Below are 21,843 nucleotides of genomic sequence, written 5' to 3'. Positions count from 1 at the left end.
CAAGAAGACTAGAGATGAAAAGATGGAAACAAACAGGCAGACAAAGATGGGAAAAATGTGTTCTAGGTATAGCGACAGAACAACTTGAGTGCAATCATGGTTCAGGAGTGATGATGAAAAGGAAAAACTTTTTTGCACTTTTTCTTTCTTTTTTTTTTAACCCTTCAAGCCCAGGAGAAATCTGCTAGTATTATAAGACTTTCACAGGTTAAAGCCTTTACCCAAGATTTCACCTCAAGCAGTGGTGTTCGCTTTGTATTTACTGAGGTTCTTTAATGACTTTGGAGCACTGAACAAATCATTTTAGTAACTGTTTCATCAGCCAAGAGTAAATAGTTCACTCTCTGCTAGAAGAATAATAAAGTTAGGAGGAGATTCAGTAAATTAAGCCCAGTTTAACCATCACATTTACTGAGGTTTTATACTATGATAAAGACAAAACGTTAAGTACTTTATATTGTGATGATGCATACCATTATTATTTTGTATGTAAAGTCACATTTTAAGATTAAGAGGAAGGCTTCTGACAGGGGTATATTGCTGGATCCTCAAAAGGTTATCACAGCATCCATTCCTGGTTTCAAGAAACCATAATTCTGTGTTCTGTGTGAAAAGAAATCAGGTTCCATCTTCCCTGCCCACTACAGCACAGTCAGTACTATAGTCTGGTTTATAATTTTTAAAAACTGTCAAAGTCACACATATCTGTGGTTTAAAAAATCCAACAGGGCAAAAACAAAACAAAATGAAACAACAATGATCTGTTCCACTTCTTATTTCTGTCTCCACTTCCAATCCCTAGGGACTGTTTAAGTGTTTCTGTTTTCAGTTTTTTTCTGGAGACTAACCTCCTTAAGTGAAAGTCAGTGGTTTTCAAGACTTGGTTTGCAAAGCACAAGCAATATGTGAAATGATTTTGGGTGAGATTGCATAAAAAGTTTTAAACATGACAAAGTTACCTATTTAATGTGTATTAGATGAAATGTATAAACTAGATCAAACAAATTCACAAATAGATCGCTAAGGATGAGGCTAATGTAAGTAAGGAAACAAGTCTTGATACAAAGAAAATTCTTAAGAACAAATAATTCAGGTGGTACATGGATACAGTAAAAATTGTAAAAATGGTACCACATGGGTGCTTCACATGGGCACAAAAGGAGTTTCACCAGGAGAGTTAAGGTCTCTTGCAAATGGCACTTTCTTGCCCCTCTTACACAGATGCTAAGTAAGCATTGCTTATGAAGCCCTAAAGATTTTAAGACAGTTTGTGGATTTTCACTGAGTATGAGAAAAGCTGCTCTAAATATGCTTACTTTGATATTTCTTTTTTATAATAAAAAATTTATTTCCACATTTTAAAGCCTAAGGATGACTGCACCAGAAAACATGGCATAGTCAGATACTCTTACCGACAAAAAGAACGAGTTTGGATTTCTGGTTCCATGACTATTCTGTACAAGCCAAACGAACAAACAAAAAAGAGTGGAGGCATGGATGGACAGAAGAACAAAACCACTATTAGCATAAGAGTGAACAGACCAGACTTACTGGTGGAGAATAAGAGGAAGTGTGAAATGCTCTTAATGGAAATAGGGATAATAGACCAAGACCATAATAGACTGTCACAGTGGATAAAAAGAGAAGTGTGATATTCTTTTGGATGAGCTGCATGTCCTGGATAAAGCCCAGCAGGACATGAGAATGTCAGACAGAACACAGAATAATCCTTCACTGTGTAGGACTGGCCCAAACACTCTAGAATATCTGTCATCACTGCCCCCACTGACTAGATGCCAGGATCATCCTCCAATTATTGAGACAGCCAAAATATCCTGGTGAAAAATCATAGGTCTTTTCCACACTTAAAGTCCTAGATTAGCTTAAATGTCATTTCCTTATTTAGTTAGGGACTTCTATACACAAGGTAGAATTTAATTTTTTTTCCCCAATGGAGTTCACCAGTTTATCTGCTCATCAGCACCTACTTCTACTAAGTAAAGACACAAGAGTAGTGCATATGGCAGCAGGGGCATCAAAAGAGAGCCGGAGTTTGATGGGTGAAAATAGTGGAACAAGAGCAGGAGTCCTTCCAGCTGAGGTTTGGTGCATGTGAACAGGGACGAGGGATGGCGCTGAGTGATTTCACAGTTAGGGAATAGGTTATACTGATCCTGTGGCTCCCTTTGCAATACCTGAGACACTCCCATTGATGATATAACCATGGGTTAGGATCCCTGAACAATGGTTAGAGGTCTGTAGTAGGATTGCCTACAGGAGGATCCTCCAGTCAATCCACAATGGGGGAAGTGCCTGGCTTGGTTTGAAGGCTTCAGTCAGAAAGGCAATTCAAGAAAATATGATACCTTCCCTCACAATGAAACCATGATATCTTTGCCTGGGGTATTCCTCCTCTGTCACCTGGATGACTCCCACTCCACCTAATGCCTGTAAACCACAGCCTTTGCCTGTCCTTGGCCTGCTGATTTGAGGTGGCCTGTAGATACTGTTATGAAGCATACAGCACCTCCCTGAATAGACCTAGCATTGGGGTGCTGCTGCTGGGTCTGAAAGGATGTGGTGAGGTTGTCAGTCAATGAATGGGAAGGGTCTCACCTATTCAGACGTCTTATTCCTCAGACCTGCCTACACTGGTGTCCTTCCCATATTCAAAGATAAAAGCACTCTAATTAATTTAGGACACACTAGAACTTTTCCCAATCTCATAGGAAGCTTAGAGTCTGCCTTGTCCAAACTTATCCTTCTTTTTCCCAAAGTGACTTCACCATTTTATATTTTAACAAAAAACACACAAGTTCCAATTTCTCCATATCCTTGTCAATATCTGTTACTGTCTTTGTGATTGTAGCCATCCTAGTGAGTGTGAAGTGATATCAGAGTTTTGATTTGCAACTAACTAATGATGTTGAGCATTTTAAAATATGTGTATTGGCCATTTTTCATCTTCTCTGGAAAAGTGTCTATTCAAACTCTTTGCCCATTTTGAAATTGGGTTTTCTTTTTATTGTTGAGTTGTAAGAATTCCTCCTATATTCTGGATACTAAGTTCTTGTCACATATGTATTTTATAAATATTTTATTTCACTCTGTGATTATCTTTTCACTTTGTTGATAATATCCTTTGAAGCACACAAGTTTTCAACTTTGATAAAGTTTGATTTGTCTGTTTTTTCCCTTGGTTGTTTGTGTGATTTAGGTGTCACATTTAAGAAATTATTGCCTAATCCAATTTCAAAAATTTTTCACCTATGTTTTCATCTAAGAGTTTTATATCTTTAGCTCTTACATTTAGGTTTTTATTTCATTTTAATTAGTGTGTGTGCATGTGTGTGTGTGTAAATAGTGTAAGGTAAGGTTCCAAAGTCACATTTCTTTGTGTGTGGGTATCCAAATGCTACAGGGTCTTGGTGTTCTTCCTGAGAATAGTGGTATATATTAGATTAAAAAACTAAGTGCTTCTCTATTTTCTGTATCCTTAGAGAACCATTTCCAGAGGCCTTAATTTAAAAGCATCATTTTCATCAGTTAAATGGTGGTTTTGCTCGGGTGAGGATTGAGCCTCTCATACCACCCTTCCAGAAACCTCTTTACTATTTATTATCTTTAAATAATGTTGACTTCCATCTAAGAGGATTTAGGTCTTTTCATACTATCTTCTTTCCTTTTAACCTCTCAAGATTTTGTGAATCATACTATCATTTTTAGTTTCTTTGTTGACTACCTTTATTCATATGCTTTTATTGGTTAGGATACTCTTGGTTGAAATTAACAGAAAATTTACTCAAACTGTATTAGTTAATTCATAAAATTAATATTTAATGGAACTAGAAATCCGTAGGGTGGGCTTCAAAGCTGGCTGACTTAGCAGTTAAACAATGCCATTAAGACCCTACATTCTTTCCTTCCTCAGTTCTGCCATCCAAAATAAAGGCTTCATACTAAGCTGATTCCCCACTTACTCATAAGACCGTTGTCAATAGCTACGCCTGTTAGACACTTTCTTGTTTATGTCATGGGAGAGAGAGGGCTTCTTCTCCATCTCATCTCTTAAGAGTAGTAAAGACAAACTTTCTTTTCATCTCATTGGTCAGAACTGGACCACATGCTGAATTGTGAACCAATCACTGGCAAAGGGGATAGGTTAACAAGGAGTCAAGGGGGGGGGGGGCGATCTGCTACCCAGAAGCCACTTGGTCTATGTTGGGGGAGCTGAATAATACTCAGGCTAAAATCATTTTGATGAAGTATACTCTATGGAATAAATCTGGGGGAATCTCATTATCTCTACCCATTGAGCTACTATAACAGAATGGTCACAACCAACCCCTTATTCATTGGCCAAATATCTTCAGTACCTTTAGGAAATGATAGCTTTCCCACTCTGATCTTTGATAGTAACTATCCCCTGGTTTGTCCACAATCGGAATAGTGACTGAGATGATTCATTCACTTAATAATAACTATCAGGGTTCAGTAAGATTAATGGAATACTCTAAGACTGTAAACTAACTTCGCCAAAGTACTACCAAAAGCATATGAAAACAGAAAAGGAAAAAAATCTCATTTACAATAGCAACAACAAAAATACACAGGCAGAAAGCTAGTAAGAATTGTGGAGAGATATTAAGAAGGAAATTTCAGGGATCCCTGGGTGGCGCAGCGGTTTGGCGCCTGCCTTTGGCCCAGGGCGCGATCCTGGAGACCCGGGATCGAATCCCACGTTGGGCTCCCGGTGCATGGAGCCTGCTTCTCCCTCTGCCTGTGTCTCTGCCTCTCTCTCTCTCTCTCTCTCTCTCTGTGACTATCATAAATTAAAAAAAAAAAGAAAAAAAATAAAAAAAATAAGAAGGAAATTTCAGAACTTTATTGAGTGGTGATATGCCATAATAACAATCACTCAGTATTATATCAATGTCAATTAAAAATATGAACTAGCCCCACATAATTTATACTTTTAAGTCACTTTTGAATTACTAATCATACAACATAGAATAGTGTTCAGAGTAAACTAATAGGGGAGGTGCCTGCGTGGCTTAGTTGGTTAAGTGTCCAACTCTTGGTTTCTGCCCAAGTCATGATCTCAATGTCCTGGGATCCAGTCTGGCACTGGGCTCCACTCAGCAGACTCCTGCCCCACCCCCTGCACCTGGGCATGTGCGCGCGCGCGCACACACACACACACGTTCTCTCTCAAATAAATAAATAAATCTTTAAGAAAAAAAGAGTAAAGTAATGGGGGAGCGTGCCTGAGTGGCTAAGCATCTGATTCTTGGTTTTGTCTTAGGTCATAATCCAAGGTCCTGAGATCAAGCCCCTGGAAGGGCTCCATGCTCAGTGTGAAGTCTACTTGAGATTCTCTCTCTCTCCCTCTGACCCTTCCCTCACTTGCAGATGCATTCTCTTTCTCTCTCTCTAAAATGAATGAAGTCTTTTAAAAAAGAGTAAAGTAATGGTGTAGGGCAAGATAGAAATATGAATGGAAAATAACAGCTGCCAAGAAACACACATATTTTTGTAATTATTACTTTTTAAAGAATGGCAATTCAATTAGGATAGGAAAAATGGCTCATTCAACAAATGTTGAACAGAAAATGTTTACATACTTCTTTAGTGGGTATGACCTTTTAATACCTAGCTTTGAAATTAGAAATAATAAAGAGCAAGGCTGCTACATGAGACTACATAAAAATATAAAAGTTCTGTACATTCATAAAACACAATAAACATAACTAAAGTACAAATGACAAACAGGAAAATGATTTACCACATGTGACAAAAGCTGACACTAATTTTTAAAAATCTTATTGTTAATAAACAAGAAAAAGATGAATAAACCATAAGAAAAATCAGCAAAGGTCAGGGCCAGGGATTTAAAAAGAAAACAAAAGAAAACAAAAAAAAAATGCCCAGAGTTTAGAGAAAATAAGCCCTTGCATAATGCTGCTTACAGTAGTTTTGGAACACAATTTTGCAACATATATATAGCTGTAAAACATACAATGACTTTTTAACTGCCAGTTCTACTTCTGGAAATCCCTTGCAAAGAAATAGAGATTGTGCAATTATTTATCCCCATATGTCAGCAAATAATAACAAATAACTAAACTAACTGTTCCATATAGTAGATAGCTTAAGTAGATCATGATATAATCACAAAAGTTTTTAAGTAAAACTAAGCAGGTTAAAAACCTTATTTATAATATAATTATATTTCTTTTTCTGTAAGAAAGATAATTAAGTACACATATATAAAATATTCTGGAAGGATACTCATTCAAGGTGGTCTTTAAATGTTAGGACTATGTACGATCTTGAGTTTATAGTTTTATCTGGATGTTCTGATTTTTCTCTAATGAAATTCAATTATGTGTATAATTTAAAAAGTTATTTCTGTAAGAAAACTAGACCATAATGTTTTGGCTACTAGCAATGTCACTTTCCCTAATTTATACTCTGGTATTTCCTCAGCTTTTATCAGAGTATACCAGAAGACACAGTGTCAGGAAACCTGATACTGCATTTGCTCTGAGGATATTTTTGAGGACACTGACTACTCCGCTTTTCAATATGCCCTAGAAGAGAAATCACATAAAAAATTCCATTTCAACTGCCAGAAAAATGGTTGCTTATTCTTAGGAAGTGGGGTGTTTCTTTTACTGAATCATGAGAATCATATAATTGTGTACTTTTATTTTTCCTTAGGTGTCAGAATATTTAAAACCAAATACTTCATCTAATTATAGTTCCTATGTACAGTCATATGGTTTATGTATCCTGCCCATCCACATTCATCTGTAGAATGTGGAAATAGCATATTTCCCCCTAATTTTGGCACATAGTTGTGCACTCAGTAAGTATTGGCTCTGCTTACTTCTATTATTCTTCACTTTTTCTTAGCAATTCATTAGTTTTTCCTCTCTCCACTAATATGTTTTAGATAGTATGTTATATTCCATTTTTACTAATACTTAGGTAAACAAATCCTTGCTCTAGTTTTACTTTTCATTCAGGAAGACTTCAAGAACCATAAGGATGTTGAGAAGATGTGGAATGTGGAGGAAAGACAAGTTTTCCTCAGCTATTTACAGATTTACTCTCTAAGACTCCAGAGGAAATAGCAAGGGCCAAAGAATGAGTAGCAAAAAGGCAGCTATGAGGAATGAATCATCAACAGGGCTGCTTCAAATTTTAATGGAATGTCCTTGACATTGGAGATGTCTAAAACCCTTAGAATGTCTTAGAAAAGATCTCATCATAAAGTAGGAATTAGACATGAGAATCTCTTTTCATCGAGGATTCTATGATTTTCACATAGTTCTATGAATTGAGGAAGCACTGTTTTATAACATGGAGAGTAATAAATTATCCTGTATGGTTTGCAATAACGTTCTCAAAATAATTTATAATTTCTCATAATAATTTATAAAGTACCTTTAGAACTGGAACAAAACAGGAGTCAGAAAAATCAGGAAATTCTGTTAATGAAAGAGCAGAGTTACCTGTCTGGAAAAAGACTCTGGAAATAATTGTCCGACACAATGGGCAGGGAGTGCTTGCAGGATTGTCTTTGGCAAGAGTCCGTAAGCAGGGCTCACAGAAGATGTGGTGGCAAGGGTAACACATGTATGGGTTGAAATAAACATCCAGACACACTGCACAGATGTAACTTTCCTTTTCTTCTGCATATTCATTGTCATCATCTGTACTCATCTCATTATTCAAGGTCTGCAAAACAAGCAAAAATAATTTTTTCCTAGTTCAGTATGAGATTGGTTTCCTTGAGAAAGAGGACTGCCTTTATATTTTGTTAAAATGAATACAAATATTTATGAGAAGCATATAATATCTATTTCGGTGACATATTCTAAGTGACAGAAAGGCTATCTTGCAACATGAGAAGAAACTCAAAACATACATGAAAAATCCAAAAGTCTTAATTATTCTTTTTAATATTTTTATATAATGCTAAATGCTAAACCTTACCCAAACGTATTGAAGTATACCAGTATCTATTTAACCAGAACTAGTTAAGTAAGTGTCACATATGCTAGTCCCAGGATTATAGATTCCCCATCTATCCCACTTCCCATTCTCACCAAAGCAATAAAGTGATTGTCATGAGGTTATAGAGCTTTCTATGGGCATGTGTATATGATGAAAAGTAAAGGCAACAGGATATCATTGTTAATCCTCATACCATGCATGAATTCTCTATACTTTGTCCCTTTGTGGACCTAAAGGCCCAGAAATGGCCAAAGCCTAACATATGTCAGGAAGTAGACAAGGCAAAGGGAATTGTGGTAATTCTGGGATCAGGCTTGTAGTTGGAAAATAGGATGAGTCCCTTCCCATCTCCCAAAAAGATGAGGTAAGAAAGAGGAACGAAGGAAAGAGGTAGTTCAAACATTGGCAGTATGAGGTCTGGTAACCAAATTCTTTGACTTAGTCTAACAATTTCCCCATCTGTGAGGATGATGTGAGGATGACATGAGGTAATGAACTAGATAAAGAGCATTCCATGAGATTTCAGATAACATAAACAAAGTTCAATACAGAGAGGATATGAAATAAATGTCTCTCACCAACAGAAAGCTTGTGGCTATGATCTGAACAATAATAAAGAAAATCTGCAGGAAAGGCAACAAAATCCATAATTTTTGCACATTATTGATATACAAATATTCTCTCCTAGACTTATAAGATATTTACAAAACAAAAAGTATAGGTAAATAACTAGCACTGAACTGGGCATCACACATAAAAACATCTATGGACCTAGATGCTGACTGACTTAAATTTTATTCCATGATGCTAGCTTATTCTGCTTGCTTTAGACTCTCAGGACTGTGCCTTGAGATTTGAACTAATTAACCTTGAAGAAACCCATGGCATAAAAAAACATAATTTGTAGAACCTCTTAAAGCATTTCAAATTGTGACCTAAATATTTGTGCAGTATTTTATTTCTATGAAGTACTTAGCCTCTATGTATACCACAAAAGTAACTAGACTTCAGTAAAATATACAAAGAAATAATATCTTTGTTATTGAAAAACACAATATTTTGAAAATAAACTTAAGTTTGGAAATAGAAAGTGAGGTTGCAACTATTCATCTATTATTTAAGCTAAGTGAAGCAATCCTCACAATAGAAATAACATATACAAAGACCTGTAGGGTTCACTATGTTTTAAGGAGTTAAAAGGCTTAAGAGTTTTTATTAATCCAGAAAACTGCACATATCTGCTAATTAATACTGTTATACAAGAAGACAGCAAATTACCTCAAGGATAGAATTCTACTGAGTTTTTCTCCAAATTGCAGAGATGCAGGGTTGCATAATAGTAAATTTGCTGTTGGATGGATAGTTAATTTTTTTAAAAGATTTTATTTATTTATTTATGAGAGACAGAGAGGCAGAGACACAGGCAGAGGGAGAGCCAGGCCCCCTGCAGGGAGTCCGATGGGAGACTCGATCCCGAGATCACACCCGGAGCCCAAGACAGATGCTCTGCTGAGCCACCCAGGCATCCCTGGATAGTTACATTTTTTTAAAGTTTTTATTTAAATTCCCATTAGTTGGTCAATTATGTTTTAAAGATTAATTACTCATTAATGGAACAATGCCAACCTAGAAAGAGGTTTTTAATAGGTGTGTCTATGAACTCATCCTCTTCTCCTCAATATTTCAATTGTCATAGATGCAAACTCCAGAAATGTTTATCAGAAATGTAGGGGGAACGGATAGAAAGGAGAGCTGTCTAGTTAAGAGCCAAAATCTTTTCTGAAACAAGGTATGCCATTAGCAAATAATAGAAAATTGTAAATTACGCTAACCCAGTTGGCAGAGTCAAGATGAAAAAAATAACAGTCTCAATAGGTGGCTGGGCAGAAATCAAGATTGAATTTAACAGAGATACCTATAATTTCCGAATTGAAGACTCCAAAACAGGCTGCACACGTAGAAGATGAATAAAACTTAGCTAAAAGCAATTTATGTAAAAAGAGCTCGGGATTTTAACTGACTTAATGAAATTCAGTATATGATGTGGTTACTTAAAAAGCAAATTGAACACTTCAAGCACAGGACAGTGTGGGTTAATGTGTCTCTCATTGTATAAGGATCACAACACATCTGCAGTTCCTTTAAGGAACACAGACAAACTAAAGTCATCCATAGGAACACTGAGGGCCAGGGCAGCAGGACTTCTGAAACCACCTCCCTGGCAAGTGCTGTTAAAAGATAGAGGACACTCATTCAGAAAATGACATAAACAAGCGTTTGTATGAGAGTGATTCTAATTTTCCTTTGCGTAGTTTTCATGATTAGATCTAAAAACAAATGGATGTTAAAAGAAAATAGATCATAAAAGACATATCTATTTATAAACCAAAATGACATGAATCCAGCATAACCAGTTTCCTCTTACACAGCGCATGTGCCATGGAGCTAAACATTTATCTTGTATTCCCCATGAAATACGTTGGGACTTAGAAACAAGGCAATCAAAGTTGTCTTTTTCCTCAACACAAAACCCCTATGAGGTAGGTATTATTACTATCATCATTTTTTAGAACAAAGAAAAGTGAGAAACAGTGAGCTCCTCATTAACTCACACCACTCATGGTGAAGCTGGGATTTCAATCCAGCCAGTATGGATCTGGAGCAGCACTCTTCGTCACTACCACATTCTTAAGTGAGTTAATGGACTTTAAAATGTCCTACCAAATAATAAATGTTAACGGGTGATGGTTATGATGCAGGTTAAAAGAAAAAGACAAATTTAGGTAGGATCTATAGGGAAGTAAATTTTAAGGGATTGTTACTGAAATTAAAAGATGAATATAATAGGTGCCCAATGTACAACTACTCTTGGCTCCAGGGGAATTATTCTACAAAGAACCGAACACAGTCTCTCAAACTGCTTTCTAGGGGCTTCCAGTCTCAGACGAGGAGAAGATTAAACGGATAAATAATATAAAGCAATGTTTCAAAAAAAATCAGTAAAAATTAGCACAAAAATTAAGTCTATGAGTTATTAGTAATAATGACAACAAACAGCAGTGCCTTTAGTTCATTTACAATACTGTGATTACTGCTGTATTTGGCCTTATTCCTCCAACTTACTATTTTTTAAGAGTGATAGTAGGGCAGTGAATAAGAGCAAGACTCCAGAGCCTGTTTGGGCTGTGCCACTACTGTCTGTGTGACCTTATGCAAATTACTTAATTCCTTTTCCTTATTTGTAAGGTGGGGATACTAACACTACCTAACTCATAGTTGTTGAAAGGATTAAAAAAGTTAATATATATAAAGCATTCAGAACAATAGTTGGAATATGTTTGCTCTGTCATTATACTTAAGAATACTGTATTTGAGAGTTTTATATTTTTGGAAAATCGTACAGAAAGTACAAAGAATTCCCACATACACCTTTCCAACACACACACACACACACACACACACAGTTTCACCTTCTGTCACCATTACTGATATATTACTATTAACTGAAGTCCTTGGATTATTATTTTAGTATACATGCTGCTGAGGCGAGCATGAGTCCATAGTTTGTTTACATTATGGTTCACTCTTGGTTTTGTACATTGTATGGGTTTTAACAAATGAATGTCATCTATCTGCAATTACAATATCCTATAGAATAGTTTCACTGCCCTAAAATCCCCTGTGCTCCACCTATTCATCCCTTTGACCTTGTCTCCAATCCCTTGTCAACTACTGATCTGTGTGTATATAGTGTTCTTTTCCCAGAAAGTGTTAAAAGAAGAATTACACAGGATGGAGCCTTTTCAGACTGGCTTCTTTCACTTAGCAATACACATTCAAAGTTCCTCCTAAATGATCCTGAAATTACTCCAGGTCTCAAATGAGAATTGCTCTTAATTCTACATCAATTTATGTCTTGGCCTTTGAAAAAAAAAAACAATTTCTTCATTTTCTATATTGATACAAACTGCCATCCACTCTTTAGATATTCCTGAAAGACTACAGTCCACTGATGGTATGTTGTCTTATTTTCCAGCTGTGGTATTTCTTTATTCTTTTCAAAAATATATTTTTTATAATTCTATTTTCTTTAAAAGTATGAGGTGAAATCAACATTATAATTGGATTTCACTTAAAACTGTCTCCAGAGAAGGTATTCTTCTTTTATTCTTTCTACCCCACATAAAGGGGAGAAAAAAAAGCCAAAGCCAGTTTCTGCTAAGAATGCCCTTGATGAAGGAAAAAGATTAATTTTTATTAATTGATGATTTATCTTTTACTACTCCATGTGAGAGAAACAAGAAGTACACAGAGAGCATTTCTGCTGCATACCAAAGCACAATGGTTATTTTAAGAAAAAGCATGCTTATTATTGTTTTCATTGTGAGCTGAACTAGCTGTTTTTTCCATTGAATACCATAGTTATGTAATAAACAATGGCCAGGGAAACTTATTATTCAGATCTGGTTATTTCTCAGGCATTTTCACAAAAATGAAGAAAGCAAATCTCTCACTTCAAGGGAAAAAAACCCTGATTGTATTTGTTGCCAAATAAAGTGATAAGATTTGGGCTTTCAAGCAAAAATCAAAATTTTGGAAAATTTCTACATGCTTATCGCTTCCCAATACTTCCAGACTTTTCTGAAGACAAGATAGTAACAATTTTTTTTATATTGCTTAAGAAATATGACATTAAGAGGACCTGTATAACTCAATGAACCAATAGTTTCCAGAGGTCTAATGCACGATAGTACAAAATTATGCTTAAGTAAATGAAGGGCTCAAAGAGTAAAGACAGACCAATGGAATTTAATATAATAGAATTCACATTGTCAGATTCCACACTGCAACTAGTCTTTAATAATCTAGCCCTCGTCAAGTTTTGGTGTAATATCAAAGACATCTATCCAAATCATTTGAAAAGCTATTGTAATACATTCTCTTTTTGGACTATGTGTCTGGCTGGATTTTCTTCATGTACTTCAATCAAAACAACATATGGCAGCAGACTGTATGCAGAAGCAGATGTGAGAATACAATATGCTGTTTATTAGGCCAAATACTAAAGAGATTTGCAAAAGTTAAAACAAATGGCATCCTTCTCAATCTTTGTTTTGAATAAATTATTTTTATAATATTGATGATATATTTATAATATTTATGATGCCATGTAATGGTTTATTATTATCTGTGTATGAATTTAAAAATATCTCAAAATTTTTCTGTTTTATCATATGGTAGATATTTATAACCCACATACACAAAAATTCTTTGGGGTTTTCAATAACCTTAAGATTTTAAAGGGATCTTGAGTCCAAAAAGTATGACAACAAATGCACTAGGAAGTAGAAAGCAAGGTGGTTTGGGCCATAAACCTGTATTAGATACTGTATTGAAGTATGTAAGTTTTAGTGAATTGGTAATATTGGCAATAATTTCATCTTACTAAACAAGATAATTTAGGGAAAAAATATAATGGGGTCTAAATTACTGATGAGTTCTCATCTATCTGAGAAATAAAGAAATAAAAGCTCTAAGGCATCCAAAAAAAAAAAAATGGTGGGACAGTGTAGGGAAGGAGAAGAAGAACGTATTTAGTGTTTACTTCAAAAAGCCACACCTAGATGCATCATGTTATCAAGAGAAAAACCAATCAGCTTAATGTTTAGAGTTCTATTAGATGATAAAATAACTTCATTTGGTTTTTATTTTAATCTTTTTAAAGATTTTATTTATTTATTTGAGAGACAGAGAGAGAGAGAGCAAGTGTATGTGCATGCAGCAGGAGGAACAAAGGGAGAGGGACAAGAGACTCCACACTGACTCTGGAGCTGGATGTAGGGCTTGTCTCATGACCCTGAGATCATGACCTGAGCTAAAATCAAGAGCAGACACTCAACTGACTGAGCCACTCATGCATCTCAATAAATAACGTCATTTAAAATGAAAAGCAAGATCTGCTATGCCTCTAAAGCATCAAGGAAAGATTAAGTGATCTTTGATACAGTTTTAGTTATACTTTCTACATTATAATTCTTTGATAATTGGCAATTCATATGGGGTTGCTTGATACAAATATTAAGAACACCTCATTAATAAGCTTTTCTAAATAGATTGAAAATTACTATATCTGAATCATTTTTTTATAGCAATCACTTTGCAAGACAGAAATAGAGCTTTAGGTTAGAGTTAACTCTAGGAATCTATGTCAAAATGATCTAGCTGTCCTGGCCTGAGTGCTTGTTTCACTTAAAAAAAAATCCAAAATAACATCCCAAGGTCTAGAGTGAATGTCAGTAGTTAGTAGCTTCGAAGGAAGAAACACACCAAATCCCTACAACCTGTAGTAAAGGAAAAACAGAATTTGTGGGGTCTCAAATGAACACTGGAGCTGCTATAATCCAAAATTCTGAGTGAAAATTTCCCACAATTTATTTATTTATTTTTTTTAATTTATTTTTTATTGGTGTTCAATTTACTAACATACAGAATAACACCCAGTGCCCGTCACCCATTCACTCCCACCCCCCGCCCTCCTCCCCTTCTACCACCCCTAGTTCGTTTCCCAGAGTTAGCAGTCTTTACGTTCTGTCTCCCTTTCTGATATTTCCCACACATTTCTTCTCCCTTCCCTTATATTCCCTTTCACTATTATTTATATTCCCCAAATGAATGAGAACATATAATGTTTGTCCTTCTCCGACTGACTTACTTCACTCAGCATAATACCCTCCAGTTCCATCCACGTTGAAGCAAATGGTGGGTATTTGTCATTTCTAATAGCTGAGTAATATTCCATTGTATACATAAACCACATCTTCTTTATCCATTCATCTTTCGTTGGACACCGAGGCTCCTTCCACAGTTTGGCTATCGTGGCCATCCCACAATTTATTCCTGTAATCTACCAGCATACCATAGAAAGGAAGAGACTAAATGAAGATTTTCCATGTCTCTAAGAGGAGACCAGTGATGGCTTAGAATATTTTTTCCCCACTCACCATCATACTTCTCTGTATGTTTGCAGATCAATACAATACTCAGTATCGCCCAGGCCATCAGATACAGAGGTATTCAGAGACCATTTATTCATTATGTTGCTTCGTAAATAAAGTCCCTTCAGGGCTCCACTCTATATACTGATGGAACTAGATTCATGTATAAAATAGAAAATTCCAGAGAAGTACATACTGTCATTTTCCCTCTACTGGCCATTTGAAGAATTCTATTTATCCCATTAAAAGCTCTCCAGAATGCAACTCTGTGCAGCTTACTTGCTCTCCCAAGAAATATGAATATTAAACCAAAATGATACTTGATTTACTTATAAAACAGAAAATCAAGTTAAATGAAGTAAAAAAAAAAAAAAAAAAAAACTAGAGAACAGTCCTAGCCTTGGAAGAAGTGAGAATGACCCACATTCACAGTAACCAACTGCAAATGCTCAGGCTAGGACTTATAAATTTCCCCAAATTACTTTGGTTTGGGGACTAAAAGCAATTCATTAGAATGGAAATCTTTCATTAGAATGGAAATCTTTCTTCAGCAAAACTCAAAGAGTATATATCTGCCATTTCTGGCTCTCTTTTTGAGAACATATGAGCTCTAAAATGTACTTTTTTTTTTTAAGAGAAAAACTTATATCAGTTGTATTGTTCACTACCCCCATTTTTGGCATTTGAAATAAAATGTTTGCAATATTTTGTAGTGCTGGTCACTTTTTGAAAGTATCTTCTGTTTTTGGTTTGAAAACCAACGCTATGCTAGTAGTTATTTTAAAAATACTACATGTTCTGTACAAGTTAATACATCTTTATTAAATGATAAATGATGCAGTATATATTCCATGCATATTTTCGTGGAAGCATTTAAATTTAATAATCACATACACTAAAAAAATTACTATCCTGTCTGAAATTAAAGGAAGGGTGTTTTGCTACATAACATTTCTAACATTTCTAATATTCTGGGATGTTTTCACCTCATTTACAAAGTCATGTTGACTTAAAGGAAGAAAAATGTGAATCCCAGGTTACTGATTAGCTCCAAAAGGAAAATAAATAGATATTATATCTTTATTCACACTTATAGTTGCTAATACACAACCACATAGTTAAAAGGCACTAGTTGCCATGTTCTTAAAGACTACAAAATGCAATCATTATTCTATGGAAGACATTTTACTTTGTTTCAATGTTGGAGAGAGAATGAGTTTACTTGGTCTTTTCTGGCTTCACTGTAATTGTCCATCTGCTTTATTTACCTTATTCTTTAAGTCTTTTTTTTTCTTTTTTTTTCTTTAAGTCTTATACACAATTTATTCCTCTTACAGACCTTTTTTTTAAAAAGAAAGATTTTATTTATTTATTCATGAGAGACACACAGAGAGAGGCAGAGGGAGAAGCAGGCTCCATGCAGGGAGCCCAATGTGGGACTAAATTCTGGGACTCCAGGATCACGACCTGAGCCAAAGGCAGATGCCAACCACTGAGCCACCCAAGTGTCCCTTTGCTGACCTTTTTTTGAAATGCAATTCACACACCCTAAAATTCATCATTTTAAAGTGTGCAATTCAGGGGCTTTGGTATATTCATAAGGTTGTGCAGTCATTACCAGTACCATCTAATATCAGAAAATTTTCCTCACTCCGAAAAGAAACTGCAATACCCATTATCAGTCATTTCCCATTTCCTTCTCTTCCCCCCTCGTGGTGCCCCACCCTTGGCAACCACAAATCTTTCTGTCTCTATAGATTTGACTATTCTGAACATTTCATATAAACAGAATCATACAAAACAAATCCTGTTGTATCTGGCTTTTTCACTCAAGGTTTCCAAAGTTTTCATTCTCTTTTATGATGGAATAATATTTCATTGTATTGATATCTCTCATTTTGTTTATTGTTACTGGCTTCTTATATATATATTTCTCTGTCAATGTCCTTGTAGTAATGGTCTTTACAAAGCTGGTGTTTTGCATTTTCTATTTCCCTAGATGAACTTACCCTTTCTTACTGTCCTCAGAATCTACTTCCTTAGTACTGATGTCAGCAAAATCTTTGTTCAATCTTATCCCTCTTCTAATCTCCAAATACAAATTTCTAACTGCCTTTTGTAAATGATCACGCTAGGACTCCAATCTTAATATATTCTTTTTTTTTTTTTTTTTTATTGGTGTTCAATTTACTAACATACAGAATAACACCCAGTGCCCGTCACCCATTCACTCCCACCCCCCGCCCTCCTCCCCTTCTACCACCCCTAGTTCGTTTCCCAGAGTTAGCAGTCTTTACGTTCTGTCTCCCTTTCTGATATTTCCCACACATTTCTTCTCCCTTCCCTTATTTTCCCTTTCACTATTATTTATATTCCCCAAATGAATGAGAACATATAATGTTTGTCCTTCTCCGACTGACTTACTTCACTCAGCATAATACCCTCCAGTTCCATCCACGTTGAAGCAAATGGTGGGTATTTGTCATTTCTAATAGCCGAGTAATATTCCATTGTATACATAAACCACATCTTCTTTATCCATTCATCTTTCGTTGGACACCGAGGCTCCTTCCACAGTTTGGCTATCGTGGCCATTGCTGCTAGAAACATCGGGGTGCAGGTGTCCCGGCGTTTCATTGCATTTGTATCTTTGGGGTAAATCCCCAACAGTGCAATTGCTGGGTCGTAGGGCAGGTCTATTTTTAACTGCTTTGAGGAACCTCCACACAGTTTTCCAGAGTGGCTGCACCAGTTCACATTCCCACCAACAGTGTAAGAGGGTTCCCTTTTCTCCGCATCCTCTCCAACATTTGTTGTTTCCTGCCTTGTTAATTTTCCCCATTCTCACTGGTGTGAGGTGGTATCTCATTGTAGTTTTGATTTGTATTTCCCTGATGGCAAGTGATGCAGAGCATTTTCTCATATGCATGTTGGCCATGTCTATGTCTTCCTCTGTGAGATTTCTGTTCATGTCTTTTGCCCATTTCATGATTGGATTGTTTGTTTCTTTGGTGTTGAGTTTAATAAGTTCTTTATAGATCTTGGAAACTAGCCCTTTATCTGATATGTCATTTGCAAATATCTTCTCCCATTCTGTAGGTTGTCTTTGAGTTTTGTTGACTGTATCCTTTGCTGTGCAAAAGCTTCTTATCTTGATGAAGTCCCAATAGTTCATTTTTGCTTTTGTTTCTTTTGCCTTCGTGGATGTATCTTGCAAGAAGTTACTATGGCCGAGTTCAAAAAGGGTGTTGCCTGTGTTCTTCTCTAGGATTTTGATGGAATCTTGTCTCACATTTAGATCTTTCATCCATTTTGAGTTTATCTTTGTGTATGAACATGGATGCAAAAATTCTCAACAAGATACTGGCCAATAGGATCCAACAGTACATTAAGAAAATTATTCACCATGTCCAAGTAGGATTTATCCCTGGGACACAAGGCTGGTTCAACACCCGTAAAACAATCAATGTGATTCATCATATCAGCAAGAGAAAAACCAAGAACCATATGATCCTCTCATTGGATGCAGAGAAAGCATTTGACAAAATACAGCATCCATTCCTGATCAAAACTCTTCAGAGTGTAGGGATAGAGGGAACATTCCTCGACATCTTAAAAGCCATCTATGAAAAGCCCACAGCAAATATCATTCTCAATGGGGAAGCACTGGGAGCCTTTCCCCTAAGATCAGGAACAAGACAGGGATGTCCACTCTCACCACTGCTATTCAACATAGTACTGGAAGTCCTAGCCTCAGCAATCAGACAACAAAAAGACATTAAAGGCATTCAAATTGGCAAAGAAGAAGTCAAACTCTCCCTCTTCGCCGATGACATGATACTCTACATAGAAAACCCAAAAGTCTCCACCCCAAGATTGCTAGAACTTATACAGCAATTCGGTAGCGTGGCAGGATACAAAATCAATGCCCAGAAGTCAGTGGCATTTCTATACACTAACAATGAGACTGAAGAAAGAGAAATTAAGGAGTCAATCCCATTTACAATTGCACCCAAAAGCATAAGATACCTAGGAATAAACCTAACCAAAGAGGTAAAGGATCTATACCCTCAAAACTATAGAACACTTCTGAAAGAAATTGAGGAAGACACAAAGAGATGGAAAAATATTCCATGCTCATGGATTGGCAGAATTAATATTGTGAAAATGTCAATGTTACCCAGGGCAATATACACGTTTAATGCAATCCCTATCAAAATACCATGGACTTTCTTCAGAGAGTTAGAACAAATTATTTTAAGATTTGTGTGGAATCAGAAAAGACCCCGAATAGCCAGGGGAATTTTAAAAAAGAAAACCATATCTGGGGGCATCACAATGCCAGATTTCAGGTTGTACTACAAAGCTGTGGTCATCAAGACAGTGTGGTACTGGCACAAAAACAGACACATAGATCAGTGGAACAGAATAGAGAATCCAGAAGCGGACCCTGAACTTTATGGGCAACTAATATTCGATAAAGGAGGAAAGACTATCCATTGGAAGAAAGACAGTCTCTTCAATAAATGGTGCTGGGAAAATTGGACATCCACATGCAGAAGAATGAAACTAGACCACTCTCTTTCACCATACACAATCTTAATATATTCTAAGTTGAAATCACTTCTTCCCCAGATTTGACTCTGTTCCTCACGTCCTACATCTGATCCTTGCCAGGTTTCATTCTTCAACTCTTTCAACGTTCCCCTGTACTCCCCTCAACCATGATTCCCTTTATTTTCATTGCTACTTTTTAAAAAATATATTTTATTTATTTATTCATAAGAGAGAGACAGAGAGAGAGAAAGAGAGAGAGAGAGAGAGAGAGAGAGAGAGAGAGAGAGAAGGTAGAGACATAGGCAGAGGGAGAAGCAGGTTCCCTGCAGGAAACCCAATGTGGGACTCAATCCCAGGACCCCAGGATTACGATCTGAGCTGAAGGCAGATGCTCAACTGCTGAGACACCCAGGTGTCCCTCATTGCCACTTTCTAATTCAGGTTTTTATCTCTATCTTCACTCAACAAATACTTATTGAGCACCTACTGTGTACTAGCCACTTTCCCAGGCCCATTATGGAGCTTTTGGTCTTGTGGCAGAGAATAAAAGGATGCTAAGAAAGCATAAAACAGAGGAACTCAAATTAGTCTGGGGTCCATAAAGGCTTCTTTGAGGTAGTGGCATTTAAGTCAAGATCTTGTTAGAAATATTTTTGTTACAAGTGACAGACAATCCAACTCCAAGTGGCTCAAAAGTTAAAATACGATCTGCTGGTACCAGTAACTGGAAAATCTAGAAGTACATCTAGCTTTAGGCAAGAATCAACTCAGCACCCCAAACGACATCTCTAAAAATTATCCTTTCATTTTTGAATTACACCAAATTCCTCACTGCTTTTGTGACTTTTGCACAAGCTTTTCCTTCTGTGTACTCTTTCATCTCTATTCTTCCCCTAATTCCTACACCATTCCTACCATTCAGATCTGACATGGTTTGGTTTCATGGACATTTTTGGGGAAACCTCTCCAGCATCCACTCCACCCATCTTCTGCCAACAATCTATTTATTTTTTTCAATTTGGAAATTCACCCTTCCCTATTTATAGCCCCATCTGTGCATTCCAATTGGCCTTAAGTGATTCAGGGGAAATAATATGGGATGAATACCAGGAGGCTAATCCTGATATAGCCCTACTCGAGAGACTATACTTTCTGTGAATCAAAAGTGTCCTCCAGATTCTCTATACAGGACATCTCTTATCCATTTGCAAGTCCCTGCCATAGGAATCTAAAATAGCCTGGTGTCACATTAAGAATAAAGGTCTTTGAATCTAAAATTATTAAAAATATACCAGTATTCATGTTTTTAAAGATACTATTATTTCTGCTATTATCAGGGCAAAGCTATGGGAGCAAGGCAATAGAAGTGACTAGAAATGGCTAATCAATAGCCTTCAAACCATTTCTTTTTTTTTTTTTCAAACCATTTCTATATAAATTCTGGCTCAAAAAGGAATAATGAATATTATGTTTAGGGTCCACTTCTGGATTCTCTATTCTGTTCCACTGATCTATGTGTCTGTTTTTGTGCCAGTACCACACTGTCTTGATGACCACAGCTTTGTAGTACAACCTGAAATCTGGCATTGTGATGCCCCCAGATATGGTTTTCTTTTTTAAAATTCCCCTGGCTATTCGGGGTCTTTTCTGATTCCACACAAATCTTAAAATAATTTGTTCTAACTCTCTGAAGAAAGTCCATGGTATTTTGATAGGGATTGCATTAAACGTGTATATTGCCCTGGGTAACATTGACATTTTCACAATATTAATTCTGCCAATCCATGAGCATGGAATATTTTTCCATCTCTTTGTGTCTTCCTCAATTTCTTTCAGAAGTGTTCTATAGTTTTGAGGGTATAGATCCTTTACCTCTTTGGTTAGGTTTATTCCTAGGTATCTTATGCTTTTGGGTGCAATTGTAAATGGGATTGACTCCTTAATTTCTCTTTCTTCAGTCTCATTGTTAGTGTATAGAAATGCCACTGACTTCTGGGACATTGATTTTGTATCCTGCCACGCTACCGAATTGCTGTATAAGTTCTAGCAATCTTGGGGTGGAGACTTTTGGGTTTTCTATGTAGAGTATCAGGTCATCGGCGAAGAGGGAGAGTCTGACTTCTTCTTTGCCAATTTGAATGCCTTTAATGTCTTTTTGTTGTCTGATTGCTGAGGCTAGGACTTCCAGTACTATGTTGAACAGCAGTGGTGAGAGTGGACATCCCTGTCTTGTTCCTGATCTTAGGGGAAAGGCTCCCAGTGCTTC

At 36.3% G+C, this 21,843-nt stretch overlaps 1 protein-coding gene and 1 long non-coding RNA gene across 2 annotated transcripts in view; one reads left to right on the top strand and one right to left on the bottom strand.

Moving 5' to 3' along the window:
* The window catches only part of LOC112660307 (uncharacterized), a 283,140-nt gene that overhangs the window by 57,114 nt on the left and 204,183 nt on the right, over positions 1–21,843 (top strand). The window lies entirely within an intron of this gene.
* The window catches only part of RNF180 (ring finger protein 180), a 191,335-nt gene that overhangs the window by 35,118 nt on the left and 134,374 nt on the right, over positions 1–21,843 (bottom strand). The window contains exon 5 of the mRNA XM_025447734.3: positions 7,521–7,746. Within this exon, the coding sequence (XP_025303519.1) occupies positions 7,521–7,746 (226 nt within the window). The remainder of the gene's footprint in view (positions 1–7,520; positions 7,747–21,843) is intronic.

Source organism: Canis lupus, chromosome 2, assembly GCF_003254725.2.
Source record: "Canis lupus dingo isolate Sandy chromosome 2, ASM325472v2, whole genome shotgun sequence".
In the NCBI taxonomy this organism is placed as follows: domain Eukaryota; kingdom Metazoa; phylum Chordata; class Mammalia; order Carnivora; family Canidae; genus Canis; species Canis lupus.
This window is presented reverse-complemented; position numbering and strand designations above follow the sequence as displayed.